Below are 15,428 nucleotides of genomic sequence, written 5' to 3'. Positions count from 1 at the left end.
TAATAAGTTATAATTTTTTTTATCTAGATTTTAACATTGTAATATATTTTTATTATTTTCTCATAAAATTGATATTTCATTGTTAAAATTTATTGGTTAAATTAAAAATATTATTTTTTAGGTTTAATTTTATTCTCCTATAATATTAACAATGTAATTTTAAAAATTAAATGCAATGCTAATATGTATCAACAAATAAATATTTTATAATCAAAATTTTGATTATCATTTTTAATTCAATATAAATTTTTTAAAGTAATCACTTTCATTAAATGTATAAGTATTTTAATTGGAGTTTTAAAAAAATTATAATATATTATTTCATGAGAAATATATTGATTAATTAACACTAATAAATAAAAAAATATTTTACTTTTAACTTGTGGATCAAATATTTTAATATCTATATAAGGTAATTATTTTTGAAAATGCGAATACATATATACATGACTAACACAATTACACCACAATTTCCATTGACTTGAAGAGAGGAGAGCAGACTGATGAGTTACCAGGGAGGGAGTACTAGTCCACCAACCAAAGGACAGTCCTAATCAATGGTTTGGTATCCTTGTGACTCCCAGTTCTCAAAGTAATTACAAGGTTGGTGAACAAAGTCATTACAATGAATCCATTCTTAGTCATTCATTGTCATAACCATAAAATGAAATTTCACTTTCCTTGATGGGATAAAGGAAAGTTTGGTAGCAATTGTTACTTCGTTCGAGAATTTGGATTCATAGTCACGCCAAGTTTTATATAATATTTGATATATATATATATATATATATATAGAAAGTAACCATATGATACAGTTCGTATCTTAAAATATCTTTTTATATATATATATATATATATATATATATTTTATTAAATAAAGGTAGAAAGAAAAGAAAAAAAAAATGTAACTTAAAAACTCTAACATCCCTAACCCTAATGATAACTCTAGTTGATATTGTCATTGTTGAATAACTGTTTTCTTGGATTATAATCTCAAATTCATCTCCTTTCCTCTTCAAAAAATAAAAAAAAAAAACTTTATTTTTTATTCAAAAAAATAAAAAAATAAAAAAAATAAAAACTTTACTGGTTGGATATGGATAATTTGGTATGGTAGTTCCCCTTAGGTAAATTGATAGTTGGATGTTTTCGTTCTCCTTATGCTTCTAGAGAAACAAATCAGGTTGCGCATGTGTTTAACTAAGCATGCTATTCATTAGTTCTTTTGAAACTTGGATGAAAGTGAGCCATGCGTTACTCCCTTCTTTACAAGTTGACATTGGAACCTATTTAATATGCAAGATACAGTTGGAATTAGAATTGAGATTGAAATTTAATGTAATAAGAATTAATCCAGTTTTGCATTTGGTGTTAATTGGATAGAATTGAATTTCATATGAAAGTGAGCCATGCGTGGTTACTCCCTTCTTTACAAGTTGACATTGGAACCTATTTAGTACGCAAGAGATAGTTAGATTGAGATTGAAATTAGAATTGAGATTCAAATTAAATGTAACAAGAATTAATTCAGTCTTGTATTTTATATTAATTGGATAAAATTAAATTTTCATATAATTATTATTAGAAAAAACATAAGTTTTTTTAAAAGAAAAAATGAATATAAATTATAACATAACTGATTTTTTTGAATTAAACAAAATGATTTAAATTAAATAAGTTCAATATAAAAAAATAGATAAATCTTTTATTTAATTATCTTTTAAAAAGGTTTAAAGAGAGAAAAAAAAATGGAGAAACAAAAAACAGAAAAAGGAAAATAATTGAAAGATAAGAAGAAGAAGGAAAAAAATAAATAAATAAAACTTAAAGCTGATGCAATTAAAAAAAAAAAAGAATAAACAAAGATTAAAAAAGAAAGAAACAAAACAAAGGAAGATAAAATATCAAAAAGGAAAAGATAAGAAAATGAAAGAGAAGAAGGAGAAAAAAAGGAAGAAAAAAATAGTTTTGACACTACTGAAAAAAACGAAGAAACAAAGACTTAAAAAAAATAAAAAGATTTGGAAAAATATCAAAAGAAACAAAGATTTTAAAAAAGATTAAAAAAAAATATATCAATAAGCAAATCTCAGTGGGATAACTTTATCCATATGAGAGGGATTATTCGTAGGTCAAGATTTTTTAATCCTGTCAACTGTTGGCCCAAACATAAAATTTGAATTATATAATTACAATATCAGCCTTTATCATGTCCACCAAATTAATGCTCCTTAATATATAATTTCATGATTTTTTTTTCCTTAAAAAAAAAAAAAAACTTTGCTTTAGGAAGACGGATTATAGCTAATTTTTCACTTCGAAATCATATTTTTCATTATAATTTGGTAAAGTGTAGCAAATTATACTAATTTTTTTTAAATATTTTTTAAAACAATAGAAATGGTAGATTCTTTTTTTTTTTTGTTTCCTTTCTTATTATAATTATTATATTATTATCATTTTTTCCAATTTAATTTATCTAGCTAGTTTTCACTTTTTTATTTTCATTTCAGCTTGTTTAATATCTAAATTTTATACCAAACATATTTCCAGTTTTAATTTTATACCAAATGTATTTCCCAATTTTGATGGCCAAGCAAATGCGACATTTGACTCCATATAAAGAGACATTGTAAGACCCAGTCCACCTATCAATTCCATTTTTCCCCCTGTCCACAAGAGACAAGGCCAATAACTCAAAAAAATATCATTAAATATTAGCATGTGATAGAGGGTCATATAAAACATAAATAAGGGCACAAAACAAGTCTAGGGGATCTATCATGAACAATAGGTGGTTCATTAACTTTTCCTTTCAATCTTTTTCCAACCCACCTTTTTTCCACATAGCGTCCTTTTCAGCTTTGCTCTTTCTAGTTGCAATTTCAGATTATTTTAACGTGGGAATTTGATCATCAAACACATCTTTGTTATCTTATCTCCTATAAATAATAATTATATTACGCCTTTTGACAAAACAAAGCCACGTAATAAGAAAATGATGCTTTATTATAATTAAACTTCAAATAAGCTTTTGTAATATATGGAATAACCAGGGATGAAAAAGTTTGGAAATCAAAATCAATGACCAAAACAAAAGACTTAAAATAAGTCTCCAGCTCACGCATGCATAAGGTCCATATTTGCATTCGGCGCTTTATTTTGCAGCCAAGTCGGGCTCAGAATTAGGTTTTCTTGCGCTTTAAGGGTTTCACATGTGGGGATCGTATATAATATTAGAGTATAATATTTATTAAATTATTGTAAAGATACTACTCCAACTAATATTTATTAAATTATTATAAAAGATATTAAGAAATGTATTACATATATAGATAAAATTATAGATTAAGCAAATGTTATCTTATTGGTGGTGAAGTTTAATGGATTCAGTCAACAAAACTCCATCCAAATAGTCAAGATTTCCCTTTGGAATCAAGCTTTTTACTTTAAACTTGGCTGCTCTTATAAGAGACTTGGAGTGTACTTAATTAATAGATGATAAAAATATATAATTTTTATTTTTCGTATAACACAAAATATCATATTATGTTGTATTTAAAATTTAATAAATTAATTTATGCATAAGGAACTAATGTACATATATATACTGTGGTTTAACCACACAACAGGGATTGTGGTCGAACTGGTCAAGAAATTTTATTCTTTTAACTTTAAAAATGGTTAAGTTGGCCTAAGCCATTTATATCCACACCAGGTCGTGGTCTACTGCATTTTAAAGTAAAAATTACTTGTAATCCGACCAAAAAAAAATTTAAATTAAAATGGCTTAATATATAAGACAAAAAAATAATAATAATGATGATGTAGATTGTGAGCGTTCTACAGTATAATACGAGCATTTCTGCGTGAATTTTTTTACTTATTTTCTTCCCTGCGATGGAATGGTTGGGTGCTATTAATAAATTAAAAAATGCACCGAGAAGTTAATTAATATTTGATTATGAAAGTATAGCAATCCTCAATGTATGATTGTACCCATTCCTATAGAATTAATTGTTGTTGTACCGTTATGAATGTCAATTAATATTTATCTTTTTTAGGGACAAAATTAATATTGATGTTTACGAGTGTTGTGATGAAATATTCACTCTTAATTGTTATAAATAATAAGTAATAACACTATAATACAAAATTATATATATACAGGCTCAAATAAGAACGACATCATAGTTTAATATTTAGTTTTCATTTATTATTTTTTGTGTTATTTTAAAAAATTTTAAATTTTAAAAAGTAAAATATAGATTTATTAAAATATTAAAAATCTATTTAGAAAAAAATTAACTTTGTTAGAATTCGATAATTTAGTAAATATAATATATGAATATTAACGATACGATATTAGTTTTGATTTTAATAACCTGATTTCAGTCGAATTGTATATATATATATATATATATATGCACATATGTAAGGAGTTAAACTTAGATCGACTTTGATAATTTATATTTTATTATTAGATATTATATAGTTAAGATTTAAAATTAAATTATTAACAAAATATGAGTTTAAGTATCATTCTAAAATTTTATTTAGACAAAACAAATTGGATGCTAGTAACTATAAATAATTATTTAATCACAACTTCAAAATGATCCAAAATTTCAAAAAATATTTTGATGATAAAACCATTGGATTCACTTTACAGGATGCCTCGTTATATATATATATATATATATGATGGGACAATATATGATAAACCCTCAACCCTCCAACATTTACTTTTTCAATATTGCTTGGGTCATATATATATATATATATACAGTCTGTCTATGATGCGGACGGTCCTCATGCGGACCACAGTATTGGTGACAGTTTTTCACAGTATTGGTGACGATTTTCTAAAAAACCGTGGTTAATACTATGAAAAACCGTCACTAATACTACGGTTCTCATGCGGACCGTCTTCACCATAAAATTTTCATATATATATATATTACCGAATAATATGACGAGGTATTAAGGATTAGCAAAATATTAAAATCTATATTTATGGAATGAAATTTGAACTCAATAATATGAGACATTATTTGGTAGATAAATTTTGAAATCTAGATTTCTTGTTCTATTTTCATATTTGACAAGTTATAAAATGTCACTTCATATGAAATTATAATACAAAGAAAATAAAAGTAAATTGAAAAATAGTAACAATATATATTTTTTTGTAACCATTAATTTTCATTAAATAATGTAGTAAAATAGTGTATCTTCATGTTCTTGGTTTGTTTTGAAATATATTTATCTATCTAGGGTTACTCATATATCCATATTCTATTTTTTTTGAAAGTTACTTATTTAAATTCATTTGTCAACCAATAACATAATATATCATCAATATTATATCATTTAGTAAACATTTTGATGTGTTAGCACCTACGTAACACAAGCAATAAAGGAAGACTTTAATTTCTGTAAAATAAATAAATAAATAAATATATATATATCTATATATATATATATATATATTTGTATATATAGTGATGATCTAGTAAGCTATTTAGCTTACTTCCATAATTGGTTGTTTCAAAAATAGGATTGATAAATCATATTTGACAATATTAATTTAAAATATTTTTTTATTTTTATTTTTTTAATATTAAAAATCTAATAAAAAATGAATTATTTAATTAAAACCAATTAAAATTATTGCATGTTGTTTAAATAACATCATATTTTTTTTTAAAAATTTTATATATTTCGTTCTTTACCTTTATTTACTTTTGTATCACATCAATATTTAAATTTTATATATTTCGTTCTTTATTTTTATTTAGTTTTGTATCATATCAATATTTGATATGATGAAATAAACTAGGTAATCTACTAAATCAAAACTCATCCTATATATTACTAACATAGAAACTGGATAAAGTAAACTTAAACTTCTTTTTCTAAAAGAAAAAAGTAAATGTGTTGTATAAATTTAGAGCTTCTAGTTGGCAAATGGACTACAGACAAATGCATAGTTACGCTTTACATATAAAGTATGAACATTTGAAAAATGTAAGTTGAATTCCCAAAGAGGGCGATCTTGAAGGCTAAAACTAAAACCGTATGGCTTACAATTGCAATTGGCAATGTGTGCAGCTCTCTCCAATTTATATTTTATTAATGTTGATTATTCATGGTATACATCTGCATGATTGGAATTATTCTATCTATCTTTAATTTATTTTAAGTCCACCTAATATTTTATAACTATTTTTTATTTTAAGCTGCTCAATCAGAGCCGTCATTGGAGACCTTTGGGACATAAGTTCTTGAAACTACAAAACCTACTTAGATGTTTCAAGTTTTATTTATTTACTTTCTGCTAAAGAAAAAAAAAAATAATCAAAGAAAAAAAAAAGGTTGAGAAAGTCTAAAACGACCAAAAAGATGCGAAGGATTAGGAGATTTATATAACTAAAAAGCTACCCAATCAAAGGAGATATCATTTGTTTTATTTTTTTATTTGTAACTTTCTAAACATTATATTATTTTTCTTGCTTTAAAAAACAATCAATCTAAGTGAAGTAACGAAAAAAAAAAAAAAACTAATGAATCTATATATTTCTTGAAATCAATATTTGTCAGTTATTATTTAATACTTTACCCTTTTTTTTTTTTATGTAAGAACTTAATTTTTTAAAAGTTAAAATTTATTTAAATATAATCAATTACTATTTAACATATTAATAAGGTTCCACTGATGATATTACTAGCGGTGCTGAATAATAATATTCTATTCCGAAACTAAAAATTCCAAGGATTTCACTATAGTTTTTCTTTGTATTAATTTTGTTTGATAAGTTTCTACTTTCTCCTTAAATGCTTAATCTGCCAATTGTTTTTGAATTGTGAATTAAATACATCATATATATAGATAATTTTTTTCATTTCAATTGATTTCCACATTCATGATTATTACTTGGAAAATCAAGTGTTTAAAGTGGGAATTTCATTTCCATGAAAAAGTGGGAATTTCATGCATATAAGTTTTTTTTTTTAATAAAAAAATTTGGATTAATGGATGATAGTGTCATCAGATAAAATTTTGCTGTATCTGTAGAATAAGGACTTTTATGTTGTCTTTGATATATATCTTTCATTATTTTCCAAGATAAAGAAAAAAATGTACTAGCATGTTTGACATGTGTGGGTTCTGTTTCATGAAATAAAATGTTTCCAGCCATCCATGCATTTTTTTTCTAAAAAACCATGGTAAATTCTTTATCAACTTTTCGCTATGTGTATTAAAGTTATTATTTGTTCTAATTATACACAGTGTAATACAAACAAAAACATAATTTTTTTTTTTGGTTAAAAAAAAAACTTAATTTTTTTATTTAGGTATGTATTTGTACTTTTAAGGATGAACCAGTCCATCACATGGTTTTACGTTATGAACTGGATTTTATTTAAATTTTTTAAAAGAAAGCGAAACTTATTAACTTCCAAGAAACTTTTGCACATCAAAGATTTTTTTTTTTTTTTTTTAAACATTAGTTTTGTTTGTTTTAAGATTTTAAAAATGAAACAACCTTTGTTATTATTATTATTATTATATTGCTATAACCTTTTTTTAAAGATAATAGTTCCCTAGTTTTCAATATCAAAATCATTACATATGGTCAAGATCTCTATATTTTCACTAGTAGCGATTAACATTTATTAAAACCATAGAATATCTTGAAAATGTCACCCTAACTATAAAAAAAATTAGGTTGTATCTAATTTGCAATTCGTCAAATCATTTTTAAATACAAAACCAACCAAATGAGAATCTTACGTCCAAAAATTTATAAAAACCTGAAAATTAAATACCTCTAAAAAAATTCCAAATGCGACCAACAAGGTATTCAAATTATAAATCTTATAAAATAATATAATTCAACATTAATCTCAATTAATTATATAACAATGTTAATAATTTATACAAATTCCACCTCTGGGAAGGAAACATCTCGGAACCAGCCCAAATGACGGCCATAAAGAATCAGTCTAAAAAACTAGCAATAAATTTTTGGAATTTTATTAGTTGCCAAAAAAAAAAAAAATTAGTATTATTATTTTTATATATATTAAAATAAAAATAGATTAATCAATTCAGAAGAATCGTAAAATCTCGTGGGCTGTGCTGACCCAAAAGACTTATCCAAGAGGAAAAGGTGTTTATGACCAGGTCAATGAAGAAAGAGAAAGCTTTTTGTTTTTGTCTCAATTTATTATTATTAATTTTTTCAGAAAGTCGTTGCCGTCTCTGGTAATAAACTCAAAGTGAAAGAGCAAGACCCACAAAACAGATCATCCAAACGCGTCCTTATTATTACACTATTTTTTTTTTTTTTTTTTGGGGTAATAATTACACTACCTTTGTTAGTTCAGGTTGGCCCAAACTTGCCGTGAGAGTTGGTTCTTAAATAGTTAGGTTCTGTTGGATTAATTTTGTTTTTTTGTTTTTTACTGGTAGTCAAATAGGAAATTACTGAGTAGTAGTTTTGAATTAAAATATACTTTCAGTGTACGCGTTTTCAAACATGTTTATGGAGTCTAAATTAGCTTGCAAGCACGCGAGTATGGTCTCTGATCTTTACCAGTTTGCCTTTTCCATTTAGATTTTTCCAGTTTTTGTTTTTTCTTTTTCATTTTTTCGATAAGTGCAAAGCTTGATTTGTTCGGCGTTAACCTGGTTCGTGAATAACCTTGCGAAGAACTTTGTTGGTTTTCTTTTGCTTTGTGTGTATATCTTCTTGGTTTGCGGTGTTTGACGAGGAAATGGGCCAGAAATGGCATTTCAATCGGTTTAGGGACCGTTTGGGTGTTTTTGGTATTGTGGTGGCTTGCTTTTTGTTTCAAAACTCGGGATTTTGTTGGTCTTTGAATGATGAAGGTAAGAAGGCAGTACGAGTTTTTTTTTTTTGTCCCCCTTAATTCGTTTGGTTCTCTGGAAAGTTGTGATATCTGAAAGAAAAATATGCTGAGAAAATTTAATGGTTCTCTCTGTTGTGCAGGTTTGGCGCTTTTGAGAATAAGGGAGAGAGTTGTAAGTGACCCTTTTGGCGCTTTGTCTAACTGGAATGATGATGGACATGTTAATCCCTGCTCCTGGTTCGGGGTCGAGTGCTCTGATGGAAAAGTCGTGGTTCTGTGAGTATTATATATTTATTTATTAATTTTTAACTTGTTTGCAATGTCATAGGAATTGTTTTCTGCCTTCCTGTTTGGTTTCTCAGAAACCATAAAAAAGCAAGAGGAAAGAGATCAGTTTAACTTATAAGAAAACCAAAAATTTTGATCATGTAACTTTTAGTTCCATTTCCTTCTCAACCATACAGTGGCTAGATTGCTAGATTTTTGAAATCTTAGATTTGATAAAATTATACCCTTAATTTGGTTTTTTTCTTCATCTTTTTTCGGTGGAGATGGATTTTTTCTGTTGTTATTTTTTCATCATTGAAGATTTCCAACTTATGAATGTTCATCCAAAAATTGAAGATGTTTTATCCTCACTAGTGCTGTGTTGAAATTAAAGTTTCCACCCGCTGTTTTTTCAGTTTTGGAGATCTTCCATGTCAGATCCTATGCCTTTGTTATAGAAATTTTCTTCCTGAATTGGATTCTGCAAATAAGTCAATCCCAAATTGGATGACGGCTGGTCATGTAGTTGTTTAGAAATTAGACTACTAGTGCTGCCATTTCATTTCTATTCCAAAAACAGTTTTGATTTTCCTATTCATATCTAATCGATAATGAAATTGGATATATACGATGTACAGGAACTTGAAAGATCTTTGTCTTGGAGGAACACTAGCACCTGAAATTACGAACCTTGTCCACATCAAGTCAATGTAAGCATTGTCTGGATCTCATTGCCTCGTTGTAGAATTTTCAATTTTTTTTTTTTTTTTTTGGTTATATAATATTTCCAGTGTATCATTCTCAATAAATTTGTTTTCGATAGTATTTTGCGCAACAACTCCTTTACCGGGATCATTCCTGAGGGGATTGGCAAATTGGAGGAGTTGGAGATGCTGGACTTAGGATACAACAACTTCAGTGTGCCGCTTCCTGGAGACCTTGGCAGTAATTTGTCACTGGCAATCCTGTAGGTTGATAGCGTCAAAAAGTTTTCAGCTTTGATTTTCAGGTCCTTTATAATCCCTTTCCATATAATAACTCATTTTTCTGTCTGTACTTCAGTTTATTGGACAATAATGGACTTCTTGGTAGCATGACTCCTGAAATTTACGACTTGGAGATGATTTCCGAATTTCAAGTTGATGAAAGCCTGCTATTTAATGGAGCTAAAGAATTATGTTGCAGCAAAATAGCAACTACTAGGTATTTAATTGCACTTTTAATGCTTTTGTATGTTGGATTTCAAGTGAACGTCTTTTGCAGACTAAGAGCACACTAGAAGAATCAAATGTTAAGGACTGCACCTTTCTCTGTTTTTACACACTCAAAAAATCAAAACTTGGGAAATTGGGAAAACCATTTTATTGTCCTTTGTCGAAAGTGGTTGTATTGTTAATTCCATGCCTCCGGCCCCTTCCTATGGGGAGTAATCTCTTTTGTAAACTCTTTTATTACCCAAGTGTATTGCAGTATTAGTGGACACTCTGCTCTTGTTATAAATTTTCTTTTAATTTTGTTAGGAAATTCCCCCAAACTGAAGGCTTTGTTCATCGGACGCTGCAGCAGGCTCAACCACCAAGTCCTTTCAATCGCAGCAATAAACATTCACCAGCTGATTCACCAGCTGGTCCTACCAACTCGTCAACGTCATCATCTTCCACAGTAAACTCTACTGCACAACAAAGTTCTGCTCCTTCACCTTCACCTACGTCGTCACATTCACCTTCACCTGCACCTTCACCTCCACCTTCACCTTCACCTTCACCTTCACCTCCACCTTCGTCTTCACGTCCATCTCCACCCAATATAACTGTTCCAGACTCTACCACTACTTCTAAAAATCATCAAGCTGCAATAATAGGTGGAGCAGTTGGGGGTGGTATCTTTCTTGTACTTTCAATAATTGGCATATATCTCTATATGAACAACAAGGTGGCTACTGTCAAACCTTGGGCCACGGGATTAAGTGGACAGCTTCAGAAAGCATTCATAACTGGTAACTCCTCTTTCTTAATAGAAAGCTTAGACTTGTATAAATTTAAATTTATTTGATAATGGGTATGTAATTGCCATCTTACTTTTAGCTGACATTCCTGATCATGCATATTTCATGAAGCCTTAAATGTATGCAGTATTGCTCGTGATTCGATGACTCATTTGAGGAATAAGAAAAGCATTTTCTGTGATGTATTTTATTTGTTTCATACCCATCCTGTAATCTTTACCTTTATGGTGAATCATCTTTTGGGGTTGATTGTTGCTGTGAAAAGTACCAAGCTAGAAAGTGGGCCATTCATCATATATATTTTCGTCTTCCTTCACTCCCTTGTTTGTTTATTAGATTCTTTATGTTCTTGTTGATTTTTTTTTTTTTTTAATCTATATGGTAGATATAAAACACACACATGCATATTGATTTGGAGTCCCATTGCAGGTGTACCAAAGCTTAAGAGGTCAGAGCTAGTAACAGCTTGTGAAGATTTCAGTAATGTAATAGGTACTTCGCCAATAGGTACAGTGTATAAAGGGACATTGTCTAATGGAGTTGAAATAGCTGTGGCTTCTGTTACAGCGACATCTACCAAGGATTGGTCAAGGAATCTAGAAGTACAGTTTAGGAAGAAGGTAAGGGACAAACAAATTTTATAAAACCATGTGGGACTATACGGTGATACAGCCCCTAATATTGTTATCGTTTTGGTTTCAGATTGACACACTTTCAAAAGTTAACCACAAGAATTTTGTGAATCTTATTGGGTATTGTGTGGAAGAGGAACCTCTCACTAGAATGATGGTTTTTGAATATGCTCCCAATGGAACGCTGTTTGAGCATTTACACAGTAAGTACCTTAGCACTTTTATAGGTACAGTAGGACTGGATATTACATTAAGGTTAATATTATACCAAATATCATGGCAAATATTTTTCGGTATTTTGATTTCATGAGTTATTATTCTTAGTCGTTAACATTATTCCAAAGCAAGTTCCTGGTCATTAAAGGAGAAGAAACCTGTGTGCAGCACTGGTAGTTTTTGTATTCATGCAAGAACAATAAACAGGAAGATTATACATCTAGGCTGTATACATCTAGATAAATATCTTGAGATATCCAAATATTTTATCTTGTTTAGTCATTTTCATCTTCAAAATTTATGATTTGGTCACATAAAAAACTTACATTTAACAATCTCATCTTTGAGAACTCAATAAGCTTAATCTAACAGCAAGCTTTTCATTTACTGCTGATTTAACATGCCACTTATTGGCATATAATGTATGACATCTGATGAGTTTGCATCGAATTGCAGTAAAAGAATCCGAGCACTTGGACTGGGCAATGCGAGTGAGGATTTTAATGGGCATGGCTTACTGCCTTGAGCATATGCATCAGCTGGAACAACCTATAGCCCACAACAACTTAAACTCTTCAGCTGTCCGTCTCACTGAGGATTATGCAGCTAAAGTCTCAGAACTCAGTTTCTGGAATGAAATATCTGCTGAGGTGGAGTCTCCTGGCAAAAAGCTTCCAAAAGCACCATCAGCAAGCTTGGAAAGTAATGTTTACAGCTTCGGTGTGATACTGTTTGAGATGATAACAGGGAGGCTTCCTTACTCAGTGGACAGTGGCTCACTTGAAGACTGGGCATCAGACTATGTGAGAGGACAGCAATCCCTCAAAGAAATGGTTGATCCAACTCTAACTTCTTTTGTAGAAGAAGAATTAGAGCAACTTGGAGATGTCATAAAATTTTGTGTCCACCCTGACCCGAAACAAAGACCGACAATGAGGCAAGTCAGTAGCAGACTGAGAGACGTAACTGGAATATCACCAGATGGAGCTACACCAAAACTGTCTCCTCTTTGGTGGGCAGAGCTTGAACTTATGTCTACAGAAGCAGTCTAAAATTAGATTTCTTCGAATTGTGAGTAAGAGCGAGTAAAGCTTTACAATCTCTTCCTCGTATTTAATCGCAGGTTAATGAAGTTTTTACTTGTACATAACTTCTATGAGAAAATACGTAGCAAAAATGTTCATCCATGTGTCAAATAATTTATTACTATTATTTTTTTATTTTCTTTGGTAGTCTTTGTGTTCACTCAACTTATTGCAAACTCCGGATCATTTTTTTGTTTCCCAATTCTCTGTTACTTCCTTGCTCCATCCATTTATCACCCTCTTCGACCCAATCTGTGGGTGAAGCTGAATGAAAGAGCAGATCCTCAAAAGTCAAAACTGAAACGAACGTAACCATTACTGCCTCCACATTTCTTTTAACAAGATCACCGATCAAATATTTAATCCAAGGATAATGCTAAATAAGCGCTTATGCATGCCTAACCATTTTGGCACGTATGTTTAAAAAAATAGATGTGTAAAAATTTTTGTATCTTTCGAGGATATACATGTAATGTTTTAATTTTACATTTTCAAAAGATATATTTGTAAACGTTTTAGGTGTTCACAGATAAATGCTTCTTGTAGCCAAGTGTTCTAATATAAATATGATGAAGCCTAATAATTTATTGTTGGAAATGCAAAAATTTATACCAGTTGCATAGGATTGTTGCAAAAGAAGATGCCTTTTGCTGCAAAAATTACATATACATGCATATTTTATGATTTGTACACCTCAAAGTTTCCATTTGGGTTCTCCTCTATGTTTTGAATGGCCAGTACGGAAGATATCCATGTAAATAGACTCAAAATCCGTTACAAGAGAATTTTGTTGCGTTCCAATCAACTATCACATGGTTTCTTAGCAATCTGATTTGCAGTCTGTCAGATACTACTTCCAACATTAGACCGCGTCGGGCCACCTATGTCTGACTTCGATAATCACATGCTTGAACCCGTTAAAAGCATTGGGAAAAAAAAAAAGAAAAAAAAAAAAGACTTTTCAGCAAAAGAAGGAAAAAGAAAAAGAAAATAAATAAATATATATATATATATATATTATCACACAAAAAAAAAAAAAAAAAAGATTTCACGCCAATGATTTTCCACCGAATATTCTTCTCCATGTGTGGAAAAATATATTAGGAAAAATCTCAAAAGTGGAATGTCACATCTATACAGACACGACCACATGTAAGAAAAATAATCTTTTCAAATTAAGGAGAAAAAAAAATAAAAATGGAAATGAATATGAAACGAGAGACAGCTTTCAGCTCACTGGACAATGCCTCTTTTTCCCCATGCAAACTTGATTCAGTTGATTGAAAATGCTTAGCAAACAATCTAGATGGATAAGCTTTACATTGTCAGCCATGGTGTTTCTCTAATTTTCTTTCGCATAATAATAATAATAATAATAATAATAATAATAATAATAATACAAATAATAATATATTTATATATGATTTATCAAAAAGAAAGGTGGCCTTCACGTAGAATCTAATAGTTAAATAGAATACAAGGCGTTGACATGCGGCTTAGTAGCTCCCACGTCAATCTGAACGCTTCAAAGTCCCAACAAAAATCCTCACAAACCAGCAAGGCAATAACCTATATACATATATACGTATATATATACATATATATACATATATATATATATATATATGCCACCGCATCAACCATAATCCAACCCAACCTTCTTCTTTTCTCTGCTTCTGAGATATAATACAAACACAACTCTACTAAGAAGAAAAGAAATGGCACGCAGCCAATTCATCATCCTCTTCTCATCTTTCCTTCTCCTCCCATTGGCCTTTACTTTCACAGCAGCCTACGACGATGTCCCAACAAAACCAGTGGAGAAAAAGATTGAGGTGGTGGTAGAAGGAATTGTATATTGCCAGAGTTGTGACAAATTTGGAAGCTGGTCTTTGTCTGGGGCTGATCCAATCCCTTCAGCTAAACTCAGTGTCATCTGCAAAAGGCACGATGAAGAAGTCACTTTCTACAAGGTTTTTGAAACAGACGACAATGGGTATTTCTATGCACCCCTTGAAGGCTTCAAAATGGTTAATTCTTTAGTGGATCATCCACTCCAGTCATGCCATGTGAAGCTCGTTTCTTCTCCCCGCAAAAACTGCGACCTTCTTTCCAATGTCAATTATGGACTCAATGGCTCCCCACTTCGCTATGAGAAGAAGATATTGAAGGGGAAGAACTATGAGGCTGTCATATATGCTGCAGGTCCCTTGGCTTTTCGTCCTGCTCATTGCTCTCCTGATACTCATTATTGATGTTGCTGCCGATTGTTCTTGACCAATGACCCCTGATTAATTTGCATCTTTTTTTTTCCTTTTCTTTTCCTGTTTTCTGCATTTTGTT

The 15,428-nt window shown here is 29.8% G+C and overlaps 2 protein-coding genes across 2 annotated transcripts; both read left to right on the top strand.

Moving 5' to 3' along the window:
- The first annotated feature begins 8,525 nt into the window (after window positions 1-8,525).
- On the top strand, window positions 8,526-13,220 carry LOC107413918 (probable inactive receptor-like protein kinase At3g56050). The gene is made up of 9 exons (XM_048470410.2): window positions 8,526-8,899; window positions 9,021-9,156; window positions 9,786-9,857; window positions 9,971-10,114; window positions 10,210-10,350; window positions 10,668-11,143; window positions 11,582-11,772; window positions 11,855-11,987; window positions 12,457-13,220. Exons 1-9 carry the CDS (start codon window positions 8,785-8,787, stop codon window positions 13,050-13,052), a joined length of 2,004 nt encoding a protein of 667 aa, XP_048326367.2. The 5' UTR covers window positions 8,526-8,784; the 3' UTR covers window positions 13,053-13,220.
- Window positions 13,221-14,429: 1,209 nt separating this feature from the next.
- Window positions 14,430-15,407, top strand: LOC107413896 (proline-rich protein 1). Its single transcript, XM_016021951.4, has one exon. The coding sequence runs from the start codon at window positions 14,804-14,806 to the stop codon at window positions 15,338-15,340; it is 537 nt and encodes a 178-aa protein (XP_015877437.1). The 5' UTR covers window positions 14,430-14,803; the 3' UTR covers window positions 15,341-15,407.
- Window positions 15,408-15,428: the final 21 nt, after the last annotated feature.

The sequence above is a fragment of the Ziziphus jujuba genome, chromosome 8 (genome assembly GCF_031755915.1).
Source record: "Ziziphus jujuba cultivar Dongzao chromosome 8, ASM3175591v1".
NCBI lineage: Eukaryota > Viridiplantae > Streptophyta > Magnoliopsida > Rosales > Rhamnaceae > Ziziphus > Ziziphus jujuba.
The sequence above is the reverse complement of the archived record's forward strand: the minus strand, read 5'-3'. Positions and strand labels throughout refer to the sequence as shown.

Coding starts and splice junctions, on each gene's coding strand:
- LOC107413896 (XM_016021951.4), top strand. CDS start 14,804: ATGGCACGCAGCCAATTCATCATCCTCTTCTCATCTTTCCTTCTCCTC.
- LOC107413918 (XM_048470410.2), top strand. CDS start 8,785: ATGGGCCAGAAATGGCATTTCAATCGGTTTAGGGACCGTTTGGGTGTT. Junction 8,900..9,020: donor TTGGTCTTTGAATGATGAAG/GTAAGAAGGCAG, acceptor TCTGTTGTGCAG/GTTTGGCGCTTTTGAGAATA. Junction 11,773..11,854: donor AAGTACAGTTTAGGAAGAAG/GTAAGGGACAAA, acceptor TTTTGGTTTCAG/ATTGACACACTTTCAAAAGT.